This window comes from Micropterus dolomieu, linkage group LG12 (assembly GCF_021292245.1).
Source record: "Micropterus dolomieu isolate WLL.071019.BEF.003 ecotype Adirondacks linkage group LG12, ASM2129224v1, whole genome shotgun sequence".
NCBI lineage: Eukaryota > Metazoa > Chordata > Actinopteri > Centrarchiformes > Centrarchidae > Micropterus > Micropterus dolomieu.
The window spans coordinates 3,530,390-3,549,340 of record NC_060161.1 but is presented as its reverse complement, the minus strand read 5'-3'; the positions used below and the strand labels follow the sequence as shown (position 1 = coordinate 3,549,340).

General features: G+C 41.7%; 1 protein-coding gene across 1 annotated transcript in view; it reads left to right on the top strand.

The window, feature by feature from the left end:
- The window catches only part of LOC123981140 (zinc transporter 6-like), a 23,609-nt gene extending 5,394 nt beyond the window's left edge, over positions 1–18,215 (top strand). Inside the window, exons 2-6 of the mRNA XM_046065822.1 lie at positions 6,972–7,091; positions 9,053–9,155; positions 9,249–9,296; positions 9,892–9,960; positions 15,923–18,215. Of these exons, the coding sequence (XP_045921778.1) occupies positions 7,018–7,091; positions 9,053–9,155; positions 9,249–9,296; positions 9,892–9,960; positions 15,923–16,546 (918 nt within the window). The 5' untranslated portion in view covers positions 6,972–7,017 and the 3' untranslated portion in view covers positions 16,547–18,215. The remainder of the gene's footprint in view (positions 1–6,971; positions 7,092–9,052; positions 9,156–9,248; positions 9,297–9,891; positions 9,961–15,922) is intronic.
- Positions 18,216–18,951: the final 736 nt, after the last annotated feature.

The following is an 18,951-nucleotide window of genomic DNA, read 5'->3' as shown; positions in this document are numbered from 1 at the left end:
ATTCACTAATTACAACTGAGCTTGGCGGTATTATAGGAATAATGTGTGAGGAGTTTTCTCTTTAGGGCTAAACCATGTAAAAATTAGGGTTGCCCCGCATTCTCTCCTTTTTCTGCATCTCCCCTTCTCTGTTCTCAGTTTTATGAAAGTTCTGCCCATGGCGAACATGTGACTCCCTGACTGACATTTTTGACATTAATTACGTGCTGACATCCATGTCAGTGTTTTTGTTTTTAAATATTACCCAATGACGAGCACCTTGCGGCACCCGGCCAACGTGCTCTTCCTCATGTTTATGACAGCGCTCGACGCTCTCTGCCGCGGCGGCTTCAGAGCTGTATTGGAAATTCAATCTGACATGCAGCACAGGGCCAATCAGCCCGGAGATGCGTTCATTGACCCGTTAATCGGTTCCAGGAACACCGGGCCGGGTGTGTTACCCAGAGAGCGTACGGGGTCGGCTCTGTTCAGGGTTTTGGGGAATCAGCTGAATGTTTGAGGTCAACTGCTGCTGTCTGCTGGTTTGGTTTCCCCTCAGCCTGTACTCGTGTCAGCTGTGTCACTTATTTATGCAAAAAGGTCAATTCAAGAAAGTAGAAATGCCATCTCCTTTTCCTTTTGATTCTAAATTACTTATTTCTATTTTTAGAAGATTAGATGGCTTAGTTTAACTTCTCTGTGCTTATTGATTGATGGCGGATCCCCTGGTTGAAGTTAATCATGGCGTTGTAGACAGGAATGGGGATGTCTTTTTCTTTTTAGCCACACAAGCATTGATGGAATGGACACAGCTGTACAGATTTCTTGACATTCGGACAACTACTACAGGAAAAAACAAGACAAAACTCTTTTGTTTTTGATGAATTGTTTAAAGGTACAATTCCCTGCAAACACTATGTATTTTCAGAAGGTAAATTTTACCATTTACATCTAAAATCTACTTGATCTTCAAACAAACTGCTACACTAGTATTAAAGCTAGACTCAGGCTACAGGAGTTTTGGGGCGTTTAATCCCTGATTTACCTCTCCGGACAATCAGATGAGAAACCTGGGACCTTGCTTGGTACAGATGTTCTCCAACAATTTCAAAGATGTTTGATATTCATGAGTTAAAATCTGGATGATTAAGTCAGTACTTTCTGAGAGGGATGACATCAGCTAATGAGAGAGAGAAGTTGACGCTGAGCTGACAGTGTTTTCAACCAATGGTAAACAATCCAGCCCTTGAGGGTAAAGTTAGCTAGCATATTATTGTTGACAGATATTAAAACTGACACTTAAAGCGAGTTGTTGCACCACATATGTGTCTCCTTTTTGTTTACTTCCCCATGAGATCACATGAGGTGGTGCATTGCTTTTTTCTGCCACAATAAATGCGTAATTATCCCAAAGCTTCTTCAGTCATAACAGATTTAACAGAACTGCTTTTGGAGCTTGAGTAGTACTCCTCATAACCAGTTAATTGACATTGATTTGTAAATTCAGGTGGTGTTCGCAAGAAATCTTATCAAGCTACTTTTGCTGGCCCTGTTGGGCTCCATCTGACTTCTTTAATACAAGTACATTTAACTAGATTGAAGATTTACTAGTTTGTAGAAAGGGATTTTTTTGCACTTAAATCAACTTCTCTGCCAGCAGGACTTCACTTCAGTTTGTTAAATAATGATGATGAGCCTTTAAAAAAACGCTAGACAGGCTTTGTTTTGTCTCAGTTAATGGAAGAGGAGTTATTGATGTGTGTCCTCAGTGACCTCGTTCAATTAAACTAACAGCAGTCAAGTCCCGCTGATTAAATCCGCTTCTCGGCCTGGACGTCCAGAGCATGCAGCTGTTGTTAAAACCTCCCCCGTCACGTCACACTGTGTCACGTGATGCGACATTGTCACACCTTCCCATGTCATCAAGTCATGTTGTCAGATCACATTCAGCCGTGTCAGATAATACCACTTCCTGCTGAAGTGCCTCTCAGCCAGACACTGAATCTGAACAGGTGCTGATCTGCAGACCACTCTGGCCTTTGACATCTGTTGAGGTTTGCAAAAATAATGAAGAAACTTGCTCTGGACTATGAAGGCACTTTAAGATTAAAACCTCTTTTACAAGTGAGACCAGGTCAAGACAGGGTACAAAAAGCAGGACCTAACAAATAACAAGACAACAACAAATCACAACAACAGCGTTGGGTACAACCGCAAAACACAACAAAACATTAGGTGTAACATAATATCGTAGTATAGTTCATAGATGACACACCAATATTTGATTATATTTGGCAAAGCAGCCCCAGCTAACCGTGACCACTTGTTTAATGTACACTGAACAAAATTATGAACACAACCCTTTTGTTTTTGCCCCCATTCATCATGAGCTGAACTCAAAGATCTAAGACTTTCTCGATGTACACAATGAAATATAAAATCTGTGTTAGTGAGCACTTCTCCTTTGCCGAGATAATCCATCCACCTCACAGGTGTGGCATATCAAGATGCTGATCAGACAGCATGGGTATTGCACAGGTGTGCCTTAAGGCACATTTATACTTCTGTGTAGGGTCTACGTGCGTACCTACGCATTTATACTTGTGCTTTAGGTGTGTCCGTCATTCTGCAATTACACCCCCAAATGTCGGCAGTAGCGCTACAGCGTCCACTGTGTTGACTTTTGCCGGCCGAGCAGGCTAACTTCCGGTTTAGCTCTCCGCTAACGTAAATGGGGGTAAAATTGTATACGTGCGGCTGGTGTAGCCTTTTCAAATGTTACCGACCGAATGGATCACATTCTGATAGCGAAACGAGTCATTTCGCTCGGGTTGCAACAGTCAAATATATTGATTCACTGCGTTACAGCCGCAGTTTTGGCCGCTAGTAAATGGCTACCCAGCCAACCAATCATAGAGCTTACGGTCCGCTTCGACTCGACGTGTAGTTACATTTTGGAGGAGGTGCACATCAGGCGACGGCATAGACTTTTTATAAGTAAAAATTGCAAAAGCTGGCCACAATAAAAGGCCTTGGGCTGGCCACAATAAAAGGCCATTCCAAAATGTGCAAAAGGGTCTCCTCCTATTAGGAAACCTGCAGATAATTACATTGGACAAACTGGAACCAGTGATGTTTTAGCATTTTTGCCTAACAAATTATTATTAAAATTGTTGCCAGTAATTTTTCGACTAATCGTTGCAGCTCTAAACATGTGTGATCAGTGACAAAGTCATATCACTTTTTAAATCGCAAGGAAGTGAATAATTGTGTAGGCCCCCGTGCTCTGTAGTGTGAGTGCAGTTTTTAGTGCTGAAACGAGTAGTCAGTATAATTAATCACTGATTAATTGTATCAAGAATAAATACGTATGTGAAGGTTCTCAGGCATTCAGGTCATAGTTATCAAAGGACGATTAAAATCAAGGGCGTGTTGACATTTTTAATCATTCTACGATATGAAGATACAAAGACGTTTTGCCTATAATCCAGGAGGCTTCAGTTCTGACTGACGAAAGAAGAAACAGCTATCTAACCTCTGTGCTGCTTTGTTCGTTAGTGCTTCGTCAGGATCATTGGAGACGCACGAGGGCAAGTCTGAACAACCATAGTTGACATGTGAGCGTTTGTTTAGTTCACTGGGAAGGGATGAAAGGACAGCCTTGTAAGCGGGGGATAAGTGGAGTTGCAAACTTCCTCCCGTGTTAAGAGATACTCTCTCCATTCATGTATAAATTACCTCCCTGACGCCTCTTTCAAAGCGTCCGTCCTCCCTGTCTAAAATGCGAACTAAGCTGTATCGATCATCTTGACAGCGACCCCACAGAGGTTAAATAGCTGGGTTTCCCTACCAGTCAGTCAATCTGAGGAAGCCTATTGGATGAGAGGTGGAATATCTTGAGTATTTTCAACCTGTCCGGTTGCACTTGATTTTAACCTTCCTTGGATAAGAATAAATACCAAATGTTGTCTGCGTCAATCTTTTCCAGGCAACACGAAGATGTCACCTCGCACTCTGAAATTATTGATAATGAAAATAGCTGGATATTTATTAATTATCAAAGCTTTCCAGATGTAGAGAAGAAATGATTTGACATGGACAAGTGTGGTGCCACATAGATTAAGTGTTGATCCGTCAGCTTCTAGAGAGTATCACTGAGCAGGTTTATTACCTGTCCACTGTTTCAGCCCAAATTAACCTTTTAAGCTAAGTCAAAAAACGTCTCCAGTGCAGCTTTTAGATCAGAAAAGGGTTTGTTGGAGTTTTTGGACTTCTGTCTCACACTACTGCGTTTTAGTTTACAAACGGAGAATTAAAACGAATATGATCTCCGTCCCCAGCAGCGTTTTAGAGTTTATTTCAGTCTACATTAAAACGACTGAAAAGCACAGCTAGTAGCTGTTCACGTACACTGGGCATGCGCCTGCCCGTGTAAACATGAAGCAGATGGTCTCTTCCGTAGTTACAGAAGATTTGGCGAAAGAATAAATAAATACAGAAGAAGAATCAGACCAGGTTATTTTCTCTTTTTTTTCTTTTTTTTTTTTTTGCATGCACCAATAACGAGCTGGGACTGTTACTGAATGTAACACGGGAGTGTGGCGGCGGAAAACAGACTGCGAGTCGTTGCAAAGTGAACGGCAACATGCACAGTACAAGTGTAGGCAGACTAGTGTTATTTGCACGGTACAGAATATTTTAGTGAAAATACCATGTCAAAAACCCAGTCAGTAGCATCGTGTTTCTGCTTTGCATGACTAATAAGATCCCAATCAGAGAGCCGAGCATGAGCGCGTGTGTTATCGTTTCTAAAGTCCGTATTCACTAAAACGCCCTCCGGAGTTTTGAAACGCAAAAAAACAGGGTCGGCAACGTTTCCAAACTTCTCCGTTTTAGGTCTTCGTTTTCGCCGTTGCGGTCTGGACAGGAGGTGCAAACGTAGCAAAAGGTCTCCGTTATAATTTGAAAACGAAGTAGTGTGCTTGGGGCATCAGAACTTAGATCATCATAACATGAAACAAACCAAGAATGATCCCATCAAACTCCCGTTCAAGCCCCCTAAAGTCCATTATGACGGTGTGATTGGGTCAAAGGCCTAATCCTAAAGACAAACACACACAGCTTAGAGAGGAGGATGAAGCGTGCTCAGGCCTCTGCAGACAGGAGGGAGCAGACGGAGAAGCTGGTGTGTTAAAATACGAACTGAAATCTGTTGAAATTGAATTTCAAGACAATTTTGCAAACAGAATGGTTTATAATATATTAATCCGTGTATGGTTTGTTCTTTGATTGTATCTTTTCAAAACTGAATCAGAAAAAACAAGTCATTTTGTTTCCGTTTTAAAACCAAAACTATTGATTTTGATATTTAATGTGTCCGAATTGTGTAGCATTGTGAGTTCCCCTTGATAAACCTGCAGCAGAAACACTTGTTTCGATGGCGGTGCCTGGTTAAATGTAATTAAGATGAAAAACAGGAATTAGAAAAACAGGAGGCTCACTGTTCAGTTTGTAACTCACTAGCAACTGGAACAGGAACGCCTCAGAAGATTTCTTCAGTATCTAATTAATTCAGTGATTGTTGCCAATTGTACACAGCAAACATGAACTGTTATTAGTTAAATAGGCGAGCTGTAAATTAACAAATCATACACGGATTAAAATGTTCGGGATTTTCCTTCATTATATAAATAGCGCACCATGCTGGGCTCATTTGGAGTAAAGCTCGGCATTAAAGCACGGCATGGATGAGCACTTAGTGGCAAATAAATCCTATCTTTATTAATTAATTTCAGGCATCGTTTATTCCTATTATTATTATTATTATTATTATTATATGCAGCCATTTTGCTACAATTAGTGTTGAGAGGACACAACGGCTGCAGCAGCCTCTCCGCACTGTTCTGACCTGACATTTATTTTATTTGATAAATGGAAGAATTTAGAAAGTTGCGTGGCGCTGCTGAGAGGATCATGCATAAAACCCGGAGCGTTGGACTTCATCCAGGCAGAATGAACGACCGCAGACCGTGATGATACATAACAATAGTATATCAAATAGGCCTATTTGGGTATTTTCTTTGATCGCTCAGCTGCTTCAGATCAGTCCAAAACAAAATGCTGCCTGGATGCGGACGTACTCAATCGATAGTTGACTGGAAATAGGAGAATCCGTGTTCGAGTGGCTAGCAGACAAAGCAACGCGGATTTGTTTTTGCTCATTTTCTTAAATTTCTTTTTTCGCATGTGGCTATAACATAGAGCTCACTTCTCCAATCATATTGTCCACAGTCACTATGAGATGTGACTTTAAAAGAAATAGCCTATATGTTTTGTTAATGTGACCAGTCTGGAGACTGAGGCAAAGAACCGCTGTTGGAAACAAAAGCAGGCAGTTAGTTTAAAAACCAGTAGCGACACCGTTCATAGATAGAGCAAAACGCAGCTGCTTTTTTTTTCCCTTTTGTGTTTAAAACAGAAATGAGTTGTCGGTTTTTTTGTTTTTGTTCCGATTTGGTTTTGAAACGGAATAATCATAGAACAAACCATACGTAGATTGTTAGTTGTTTTTTTTTGTTTTTTTTTTAAACGCAATGATTGTTTAGAAAAGGTGTTTTACATTTAAACATACTATTTTATCAGCAAGTTTAAGTTAAAAGGAGCATGCTCGATATTAAGGAGTCTGATCTTCTTAAATCTTGATGGCCGTTTATTAATTTGCTTATGATAAATGTTGAAGTTAAAAAAGTTTTAATCAGTGTTTAATGTTGTGACATAAAATGCTATACAATTAAAGTGACTGTGACTTATGTTTCGTTATGTTTGAGATTTCTTTGTTCAGCGGAATGTTTTCATGATGAGACTGTTTAATTAGGTTTTCACAGTATTTCCCTCTCTCTGAACTGAAGAGCATTTGAAGTTGATTTTGTGGGAAAATCTGGAAGTGATCATGTGCACTAATCTTGTTTGTGTTTGTGTTTGTTTGCGTACAGTTTGTGTGGCATCATTCCAGGACTCAGCAGTGTGCTGTTGCCTCGGATGAACCCGTTTGTCCTGATTAACATGGCCGGAGCTTTTTCCCTCTGCATCACCTACATGCTCATAGAAATCAAGTAAGAGTTCATCTCCCTCTGCGGCTGGTAAATCCCCAAACTCACCAGCGTCCGTCACTGTTTAACCAACACTTTGAACCCAGGGTCGGGTGATGCTGCTGGAAATTCCCTCTCGCTATTTTAAACCGTCCTGATCTTTATCTGCACTGAGCTTAAAATGTGTCCTGATGCAAAACACAAAAATGGGAAAAGAACATGCAGAGACATGGCAGGGAATGAGAATCTGATTTTTTTAAACTGATAGCAAAAGGCTGATGATAAAATCCAAACACGAGGGAATTCCCCAAACTGTCAACTGTTAAAGCTCAAATTATGCAAAACTACAAAATAACTTGTTCAGACTGTCCGCACTGTTATTGGCAAGTGATCAGATTGGATTTGTGTCCAGACATCAGCAGCTTATCTGCGTGGGTTACTGTTAGAGATGCACAATCTGACTTTAAACCCCGGTACCGACAGCTGGACTTTGGGTATCGGCCGATCCGATACCAGTGTAAAATGAATAAGCTGTATTCCTCGCTGTGAGGAAGAGACTGGGAATCTGGGCAATAAAACAATAATGATAATGATCCTCCATAACAACATAATAAATGTTCAATATATTGTCAATAAATATTTGGTTTAATTCATTTGGATCATGAACAAATTGGCACTTAATTTTTCTATTAAAATATTTATTATGTTGAGAAGAAGAGGCCTAAAGAAAGATTAACTAATCATATTTGTTGAAAAAGACTTTATCATAATAGTTTTGAATGTTCTCCCTCAGACTTGTGAAGTGATCCACTGTTTGGCATCAAGTGTTTGTCCCATTCTGACCATAAAGAAAAGTTTAACCACATAATTAATCATCTGCTTTCTTCAATTTTCACTCGGGAGCAAAAATCAGCCTTCAAACGGGAAAGAAATAATGATTTGACATTTATCCTGATAATTATCGATATCGAATGATATGAAATGTTTTATCGTGATAACATTTTTGGCCATATCGCCCAGCCCTAACTGTAAGGCGACATCAGAGGTTGCGTGCGTACCAGCTATGTACTGCGCTCTAACCTCGACAACCCAGCTGTATTCTAATGTTAACATGGTTATCCTTATTATTACCTTACATGCTTGCTAATAACTTTTTTTAAGATGGGTATCTGACATTGACAGCGTTGTATTGTTCAGATTTGTGCAGCGCTGTACATGAGAGCGAGCTAGAGAGAGCGAGAAGATGTGTTGCCCAAATGCGCTACGGCGCTCTGCAATCAAATACGATTTTAAATAGGTCTAGTTAAAAAAAAAAGACAATCAGTATGTGGCAGTCAGCGTTGATATTGTGGAGGGCCGCCACAAATTAATGAACATATGGGAAACACTGCAGCTGTTTGAGTATATATCCCATATCAGGTCGGTGCATCCCTACTTGCTGTGGTAGCGATGTAGGTTTCATTAACTTCGTACGCTGGTGAGGCGGTTTTCCAACAACGAAGCATCCTTCATCTCGCCCTCCAAACAATTGCGCTGTCAAGATCAGAAGCTTCCAGAACAGCTGATATTAGATCTTGTGGTGCAGCTAAGATAAAAACTGCGTCTGCCATTCTTTTAGTGCCAAAGAAGAATGTTAAAAAGTCTTGAATCTCTAATCTTAAACACCTCAAACCAAGCCGGAAGTCTTTGCAGTTGTGGATTACTTTTAACATCAACATTAAGACTGCTTTGACCTTAAAAACATAGCATGAATCAAAGCTTTTAGTACGTCTCTGCAGAATTTTATCTTTTATATCTTTTCTTATTGTCTTGAATTGTTTGTTCAGGAGTTTTATTTTTGTCTGCATGAAGATATTTTTGCTGTTTATCTGTTTTATATTTGTCATTTTGTTAAATTAATACGTCTCGGGGTTTAATATTTCGGTTTAATAGGGGTCTTTTCCGCCTTCATTGATTTCCTCTGCTTTTTGTGTGTGTTTGCTCAGTAACTATAATGCCGTGGACACGGCGTCGGCGGTCGCCATCGCTCTCATGACGTTCGGCACCATGTATCCCATGAGCGTCTACAGCGGCAAAGTGCTGCTGCAGGTACAACAAACACGTCTCTTTCTGTTCGACCTGCCGTCACAGGCCCACGTTAGGACGCTTCACGTAAATTAAATGTGCTCCTCTCATTCACAGACCACGCCGTCCCACGTCCTCGGCCAACTGGACAAACTGCTCAGAGAGGTGAGTGCGAAACATTTAAAACAGACCGGTTTAAACGTTTGATTCTACCAATGCCGTATGACTGATTTGCCCTGTGTGTTTGTATTTACCTTTTGTATTGATCGTTGTTTTTATTTACTGTCAGTAAAATAAAAAAAGCCCTTTGAGTCACAAAGCTTTACTCTACTGTAATAAATCTGATTAGAGCCTTTTAGTCCACTAGTAATATTAAGTTTGTTTGGATTTGAAATACGAAGTCAGCTGGTCCGCTACAGATAGAAATAACTTTTAGTGTTAAAGTAATGATAGGAGATCTGTTTTAATGCCTTTCTGTGACAAATTTGGCTTGGTATTGTGTAAATCTATCATTATGTTTTGAGAAATTATATTCTTTTCCACTCCTGACAGTCACTTAGATTATAGTCAGAAAGGAATGTAGGAAATATAAATCTCACACATACGCAGCTACGGTGCTTTAACGGGGCTGGAAGACAAATTATTTAGGCTTTATTTTCATTAATATAGCCCAAAAATGTCTGTCAGCAGATAACCAGCATGTGAGATTCATGACATATTGATTCTTACGGGTTAATTGTTCCTCTTTGTTTCCGTTCAGGTGTCGACTCTGGACGGGGTGCTGGAGGTTCGCAACGAGCACTTCTGGACTGTGGGCTTCGGATCTCTGGTACGTTTATCAGCCGCAGAGCGAAAGACAAAAACAGCTCTTTAAAATTAACTGAATCAAATGAATTGACCCTTCGCTAAGCCACGCCCCAATCCATTTTTCTGGATTTGTTTTAGGTTTTGGAAAGAGAATAAATTGTTCTTCTCCTTTCAACCTCTCTGGGTAGCTGCTGTAACTTTTACAAGTGCACCTGGAACAGCGTTTGACCAGATCTTGGAAAAATACGGCAGAAGAAAGCAAGAGAACGACTCTTTTAGCATTAGAGCCAATGGAGCGCATCCATGAAAGTGTCGGACCTCAGTTAGAATCCTATGCTGCGCTGTGATTGGCCAGCTGCGTATTCGGGGCGTAGCGAAGGGTCAATTATTCATTTTAAATAGGATTTTATTCAGATGAAGCTGCCAGTGATGGAGACTGTTGTCTGTTGAACCAAACGTCCCATCAAGTATCGTGCACACGGCAGCTTCGTTATTTCTTCGTTATTTTATTTTTTTTTTTTAGGGTAGCAAATTCCCAAACAAATTTTCAATTTAATCCATTTAAACAGCTGACACACAGTGCACCTGAGGCTCTGTGGCCCCTGGAGGTTTGGGGTCAGTTACACCTGATATGTCTCCTATGCTGATTGACAACTCCCTCCAGCTCTCTCTGTCTTAACACCCCTGTTTCATCCTGCTTTCCATCATTATCCTCCCTCTGCCTCACCCCTTCCTTCCTCCTGTTGGTGTGTTTGTTTTGTTCGTCTCTGTATTTCTTTCTCCCCACCCCCCTTTGTGTCCTCCTCCGTCTCCTTCATCCCCTCTCTGTCATTCGTCGGCTCGGAGTGACGATCTGCAGGGATTTGTTCACCCAGACGAAAAGAAGGAACAAGTCATTCATGCGGAGATGTTCCCTCTCTTTCTCTCTCTCTCTCCTGCTTTTGGAGCGAACACTGTTGTTGTTGTGGCTGTTGTCTGTGATGAGTCGTCGTCGTTGTCTGTGTTGCACATTGTTGTAGCGACAGCAAACAAGGCCAGCTGGCTTTCAGGACTACTGAGGTCCGTGGAAACAAACACGTATACTCCGACGGACAGCACACACACACCAACATCCGTCTTTTTGCGGCGACACACTCTGCTGTCTGAAGTCAATACAAATAATTAATCATAGCTAATTTAACTGAACTGATGTTGACCCTGAGTTAATTCCTGATGTAAATAGAAGTCTGGCCAAACAGTTCTCAACACAAGGACCGCTTACTGTGTGGCTGAAAGCTTCGGGAACACAGAGAATGTCGACCTTGTGGATTGTTTTGCCCTTATTTGAGAGTGGTGGCAGAGATACAGACAGGAAAGAGCGAGGGGTGCGATATGAAACAAAGCTGTCGCGGGAGTATCACTTACCTACAAGACCAATAAACCCTAAGGGTTTTTCATAAGGGATGCAAATGTTAGTGTCTTCCATAAGGAATTCACAATAATGTGAATTAAAGTAAATGATTAAATTATTTTAATCACATTTAAAACAGATAAAAGAGCGCACTGGACATGGAGGTCACATGCGATTGTTTCATCTCCTTGGTCGAAGGAAAGTTTAGTAGTCAATGCCAATAACAGGGAAATTTCTCGATTCTCAATACCGAATTCGAGAAAAACAAAATACAATATCCCATTTACTTTAACATCCACTCCTTTAATAGATTATCAGGTATAACTGTAAAAACCTCAACTCAGAGTGCAAGCCGTAGTTTAGCGTTTAGTTCTTCCATACGCGACTCTTTTTCTTTTCAAATAGTGGGGGCGGAGCTCTCACTGCATCTGCATCTGCTACTACGGTACCTAGAAGAACGAGTGCCCACATGTTTTCAAAATTTCAAAAGTATCGCTTCTTGTGACATCCCTACATGGTCGTATCTTCAACTCCTTCATTGAGAAGTCCCGCAGCTTGTAAAGACATGAAGAAGAGAACACGTGTGCTTTGTCATGCAGGTACATGTTGAAAAAATCTAATTGTGATTTTTCTGCTAGATATTACGATTAGATTTTTTTAAGTAAAGCTAAAGTTCAGTATTCACTGCCGGTCTGTTTCTGACGGAAGCTGCGTCAAGCAGCACAGAGCAGATGAACCGCGCAGGAATTCAGACACAGAACAGCAAAGACAATCTGGTCGATTTTGAAAATAAAACACCCCGTGCAGACCCCCGATCATGTATCACCAATAAACACAGTTACACAGTCAAGAAAATAAACACTTTATCTACGTAGCCAACTTAACCAAGCACAAAAACGAAGGACAACTGAACAAGTCAGCAAAATCAGGCGGGCAAAACGCTCTTATTCTGAAATCCTCCATGTGGATTTGTATCCTGCAGAGAGCGGCACACAACAGGCTCACAGAGAGCTGTTACCCGTAGTTATAGCACACAAAATGACAAATTAACAACATGTCAACAACGTGTAGGCTAAACGCATTTGTCAGTTCGGTTGGCGCCATTATCCCACGTTTTCCTCCAGTTTCCTTTGTTGTTGTAAAATGTACACGCCCTGTGCCCGCTCTGATTGGTGAGGAGGACCATAACAGTAGAAGCATGGCGCTTGTGATTGGCGAGCAGGTCTGTTACACAACTTTGACAACGAAATGTAGTTGTAACTGCACAACTGTTGATGGGGGTCAAATGCGCTGTATAATTAACCTAAATTTATTCGCCGTCTTCACTATTTGCTAATCGCCGTGCTGCTGACAACTGCACGCACGTCGCGGTTCCTCGCGGGTCTTTTTCAAGTAGCCGGCTATTTAAAAACGATAAAATATTCTTTGTGTGGTTCATCAACGGTGACAAATTATCCAAAAGTCCCGCCAGGTGCGAACAACTCGGCACAACACCAGTGAAGCTGGAGCTCCATCTCTTCAGCAAGTGTTCCTCTGCTGCCGCCACACACATGCACACTGACGACCCAGGGTTAGGGTTAAAATATTGGATTTATTCACGCACTTTAAAAACATTTATTGAAAGTTTTATTCTTTTTACATGTTTATTTACAGCATTATATGTTGAAATGTATATTGTAATAGGCTGTATATTAACTTATTGGGAGAAAACTGGTAGTTCTATGTAAAATCAGACGTTGAGCACCCCCATTTCACCAAAATGGCGTGATCCTCGTTTCCTCGACTGTGAGATTGACAGTCGAATCAGGCTCCGCCCATCGAAGCTTCGAATCTTCAGCTATGCGGGGTCGGACCTACAGATACAGTACGACATGTACAACAAACACTGAGCATCAGTCAATACAGAGCAGACAGAAATAATCAAAGGGAGGGAAGTAACATTAGGACAGGTGTCATAAAGTGCAGAAAGGTGACAGGGATACCTTCTTTTAGCATCTTAGCATTGTTCTGTAGCATTGATGTCAAAAACAGCTGAAACAATAACGCTTCACTCAAACTGCTGCTTCTAATGCGGCCGAAATACAAAAGAATTGAAAGGATTGAACATCCAGCCTTTTCCACAGCACATGAATTAGATAACATTAAACATGCAGACACTAAATAAAGTGGCCTTCAAATGTTGACGTCAAAGTAAAGATGATGGTGGTTTATGTAAGAATATGAGGTCGGATCCACATTTAACACATGAATATTTAACAGGATGTTCAGATCATGATTGTTTTTGGTGTTTCTCGCACAGTCGCTGATGTCATGGCCTTAATGTTTCTGTGTGTGTGTGTGTGTGTGACATTCATTGGACAGGTTTCTGTCTGTGCATGAAACCGTGAATGGGTAGAATGACGTTGCAAATGTGTCACGTTATGCAAATGAATCAGTCTGTGTCTTTTTTTTAATCCCTTCCATGCTCTGTTAGTGTGTGTAGGTAGCCTCCAGGTGGAGCGGCGTCCTCTGTTTACCTCCGCCTCGATGCTGCGTTTGTTATTTGTTATCGATGCTGCCGCTCCCGTTGTTGTTGTTGTTGTCACAGATTTTGCTGCTGTTACACAACTGTTGGTTGTTTGCCCACTGCTAACAGAGCAGCTGTCCAAACTGATTTGACCCTCTGACTGCACTTCCGCCCTACGGGGAAGTGTGTGTGTTTGTGTGTTCTGTCCTTTTGAGGTCTGAATATTCCCATGAGGACGGTAAAATTAGCAAACAAGGACAAAAATGAAGAGCTCAGTTTAGTGTTTTAAGGTCAGGTTTAGAAGTTAGAGCCTGCACGTGCTGGGATGAAGGTCATTGAGTCATTTTGATGTTTATTTAACCAGCTGTTTTCTTTTTTAAAACTTGCTAAAGGATGTAGGCAAGCATCACTGAACAACAATAAATGCAGTCTGAGTTGTTTAGAAAACACAGTTATTGTGTGTTCTGAGTGCTGCCAGTACGCAGGTGACCTACACTCAGTGCTGTGCCTGAATGCATCCTGTGTTGCAGGCTGTGTATACGCTGTTTTACAGCTACACTAACGCCTTTTTAAAACATAGTCAGGCCCTTCTGTATTTACAGGAAGAGTTGCCGACCCCTCAGGTGCCGAATTAAAACACAAACCTTTAAACAGACCTTTTTTGTGATTGTTGTGGCCTAAAATGCCTGATTTTGCAGCGGCTTTTCTAAAAGAAAAGTTGCAGTGTTTTGTGGGGGTTTTTTTTGCATCGAAATTGTGGAATATGGGAAAACTGCAAAGGAGGATGTGATGATTTAACTTCAGAATTATAGCTGAAGCATTAAACAGTCCGTCTAGGACTTGCCAGGCCTAACTAATGTCATATCACGATTATAGTGAATATTGTCAGTATTATCACGGTACTATAAAAATGTGCTGAAAAAGATTAAAATGTACTGAAACACACACTGAAACCATTTCAACAAGTTTTATATTGAAAACTACAAATAAAATTTTAGATTTTAAATTATATAGGTAATTCAATGACCCCGTGCACAATTAAATGAAAACACATAAGTCTTTAGAAGACAGTGACAGTAACTGCAATGAGCCCAACAGCTGCAGAGTCTGCAGCGTTTCTCCTGTTCTGACACTTTCAGAACAGCAAGAGCAGCAACACCGAGAGCTTCAGTTTACACGCTGTTAGCAAGTCAGACACCAAAGTTAACTCACCCTGCGTTCACTATAAGGACATTTTCTTCAATCAAGTTTCCCTCAGCGCTCTCATAAAAAACTAAAATACGACCTGACTTCAGAGTGACAGCGCTGCCACGGTGCATACTGTGCATGCACGCCTACTTCTGGGAGACTGTTGCTAACTTTGGTTGATGCTGGACAGTATTTGCCGTGAGTTTGTAACCAAACCTTGTTTATGATGGTAATTAAAATGTGTACTTTAATAATTTTACCATGGTTTATCGTTAAACCGGTAATCGTATTTATCTCTAACCCTGACCCTGCATATTTAAACCAGCTGACCTTGATTCTTTCTTGCAGCTGACCGGGATGCAGCGGCCTGAGAGTCAATGATTTGTCTCATCCGACGTCCTCCGTGCGTTTCTGCCATTCACTCCGTATGTTTCGTGGTGGCAAAGTGTAGACGATTTCCTTTACTGTTCGACCACGATACCGCACGTTTAGCAGAACAGTTAACTCCCGCTGCGGTAAAGAAGGCAAATGTGAGACGTTGGTGTCACACATGTCTGCTGCCTCTTCTAAACAAGGAAGTGAGTACGCTGACGTTATGATTTGCAGGAAACAACATTTATTCCATCTTAAATGTTCAAACACAGAAGAGACTCAGAAATGTGGCTACATGTCCTGGAATCTCAGAGGCCAAATGAAATTGTCCTCTGTCTGACATTTTTTGTTTGTTTCTGTAAAGCACTTTGTAATTATTGCTTTGAAAAGATCTAAATGCAAAACCTTATTTGACTAACTTGTCTTGTGCCCCCTCTCCCTGATGTTCCTACCCCTCTGCTCCTCCTCGTCTCCTTCCCTTCCTGCTCCCTACCCCTTCGCTCTCCCCTCTGGACCTTTGTGTGTCAGGCTGGCTCTGCCCACGTTCGTATCCGCCGTGATGCCAACGAGCAGCTGGTCCTGGCTCACGTCACCAACCGGCTGCTGCCGCTCGTCTCCACGCTGACCGTCCAGATCTTTAAAGATGACTGGACCAGACCGCTCCTCACCGGGACCCTCTCCTCCTCCTCCTCTGGTCCCCCTCTGGGTCCTGCTGAAGGCTACGCCGCCCTCTCCTCCTCCTCCTATCTGCCTCCTCTGCTGTCCTCAGAAGGAGAGCTGGATCCTCTGACCTCCACCCCCTCCAAACCCAGCAGCCCTCCTCCAGAGTTCTCCTTCGACACACCGGGAAGAAACGTGCAGCCGGTGGTCCTCCCTGCACCGGGACACCACGGCCACAGGCCCTACGGCGGCCCGGGACTGTCCTACGGAGCGTCTCCCTACGCAGGGATGTTGAGTCAGGGTCTGGTGCGGCCCGGTGGCGGGCTGGGACCCGGAGTGCAGGGTCTGGGGGTGGGGTATGGACTAGGTGTGAGCGGGGTCCCTTCCTCTCAGAGCTACAGAACTGCCTTTGGAGGAGCGGCGCCGCCGCTCCGGTTTGGAACCGGCAACCCCCTGGCTTCACAGTCGCAGTACAGACAATACCGACCCTGATTGTGCCGAGCTAGAACTTCTGTACCCTTCAAATACTTGGATTCATGCCGAAGGTCGAGTTTCTCGGTTCAGATATTTAAAACTCTGATGAGATTCATTTCCTGTTCAGGCCGGACGGGCCGACGCTACAACATTTAGTCCCAGTTTATGGTGTCTGATCTTGTAGCGTGAGCCTCCCCTGATGTTATAAGAGAGATGTTGTGGTATTTATTTTGTTGACAGGGGGACCAAAGGTGGACCGGTTTAATCAAGATCCTGGGGTAACCACCTCAGGATGGGACGGACAGGAAGAAAGCAGCGTGTCCATACTTATTTTGTTACAGGAAAGACTGTGAGGAAAAACATTTTAGAGCAACATCGTCAAACATTATTCCCGGTGAGAGGAAATTCAGGCTTTTAACGGACACTAGAATCCAAAGAGAGTCACAGTAAAACCTCGATCACGAGCATTACAAGCAGCCAGTAGCGAGGAGGTCAGAGGTGACGACGCTGATGATATTCTAGTGTCCTACGAATGATGACATAAGACAAAGAAAGATTAAAAAAACAGATGATGAGAAAAGAATTGCTCGAACTCAACAGCGTATTGGACCAAATGGAGGGAGGAGATTTAGAAAACACACACATATATATATATATATATAGTGATTTAAAAACTCCAGTTTAATCTTTTTTTTTTATACCCGTTGAAAAGGCATCTGCTCAAAAAGTGTTGCATTAAAGTGTCCCGAATGTTTTACGGCCACACGACCTGGATTAAGTTTAAAACAAAAAAAACAACATGAGTTTGTTTTAATTTGTAAGCAAAATTATCTTTTGAGCCACTTTAAGTTTCACGCCAGCATCATTTCCTAAACCTTTTTTTTCCCTACTTGACTGAAATAAAAACATTGCTGCTGAGGACACACATGCAGCATGAGAGTAAAACATAACACAGTAAAACACTGAGTATCTCTCTTAGAAAACTCAGATTAAAAGTAAGAGCACGTTTGGAGCCATAATAATTTGATTAGTACCGACAGACTACAAATATTAGCAAGTAAGGCAACATGTTGGTTGCAGCTCTGCAGACTTCATTTGCATCTTAATTTTCTGGTCTACAGCCTGTCCTCTTTTTGTTTTGTGTTATTCCCCCATACACATTTGTATCTCTTCAAGTAAAATTTAGAACGATTGTGAAGACAAAATTGGAGCAAAATGAATGTTTGTATCAGGACGTGATGAAAACATGGCGCCTGTGAGGGGAACGTCCTGAAAAGGAACATTAAACGGTTATGATTTTCCTGAAGAGGACTGTTTCATGTACTCTACGGTGGGGAGACTCTTTGACTGGGATGTTGATGGGTGTATATTTTTAATCTGAGCTCTGGCTGAGTGTCACTAAATAATTCCTCATTTGTTTGTTCCTTACAGGTCACAGATTTGCGGTGCCTTTCTCAGACGTAGGGAATAAAAAAGCCCGTAAAAACGTTGAATCGTTACATCAGAGCTGAGAAATCAAACACGTGCAGAGTGAATATATATATAACGGTAAAACCAAACAGAGAAATGTTCTTACTTTGCAGAATAAAGAACAGTATTGTTATTAACACTCGGCCTTATTCCATGTATGTTTACTTCAAACGAACGTCTGGGAGTCTGTTATTAAAAACAGGTCATGAAAGTTGAAGTCCAGCTTTTTTTCTCATTTCTTCAAATTATCCTTCAATGTGTTGCATGAACTGAAGTTTAAAATATAAACTGTTTTTGGAAAAGTCCAAAAAACGGGGGCGGAGCTAGACTCTCAGCACAGTGGGGGCGGGGCTTCATCACGGGCCCCACCTGCTACCAAGTTTACATGACCTCGGACTCACTCTGAAAGTCCACTGACTCTGTCTTTTTCGCTGCTGCCACAGCTGATCGCAGCCATCGCTCTACTAAATGTTTGTGCTCACACCAGAAGCGTCAAGCGGCACAGAGCAGATGAACCACGCAGGAAGTCAGACATAGAAACAGCCGAGAATTCGGTCAATTTTCAAAATAAAATAGCCGGTACAGACTTCCGATCGTATATCAACAATATACAGAGTTAAATCACTGCCGAAACGCCTCTGATGGAGCCGGACTTCTTTTTATAACCAGCAGTCTCACTGGTTTACTAAAACAACAAACAATGAAAATAATAATAATTAGAAATGTTATACAACAGTTATTTAATATATTTACAGGTCTAGTCTGAGTTTCCACTGGTTGTCCTCTGGCATGAGGAGATATATTTTTGATTTGGCATTCTGACATTTCTCCCAGTAAATAGGAGTTTCTGTGTGTCTCATGTAAATTTGAATTCGGGTATATTTGGGGAATGTTTGCGTAGTGTTTTTCTCTTAATGTTTTATATTTAGGGCTTGAGGTTAGGAAGTGCAGCT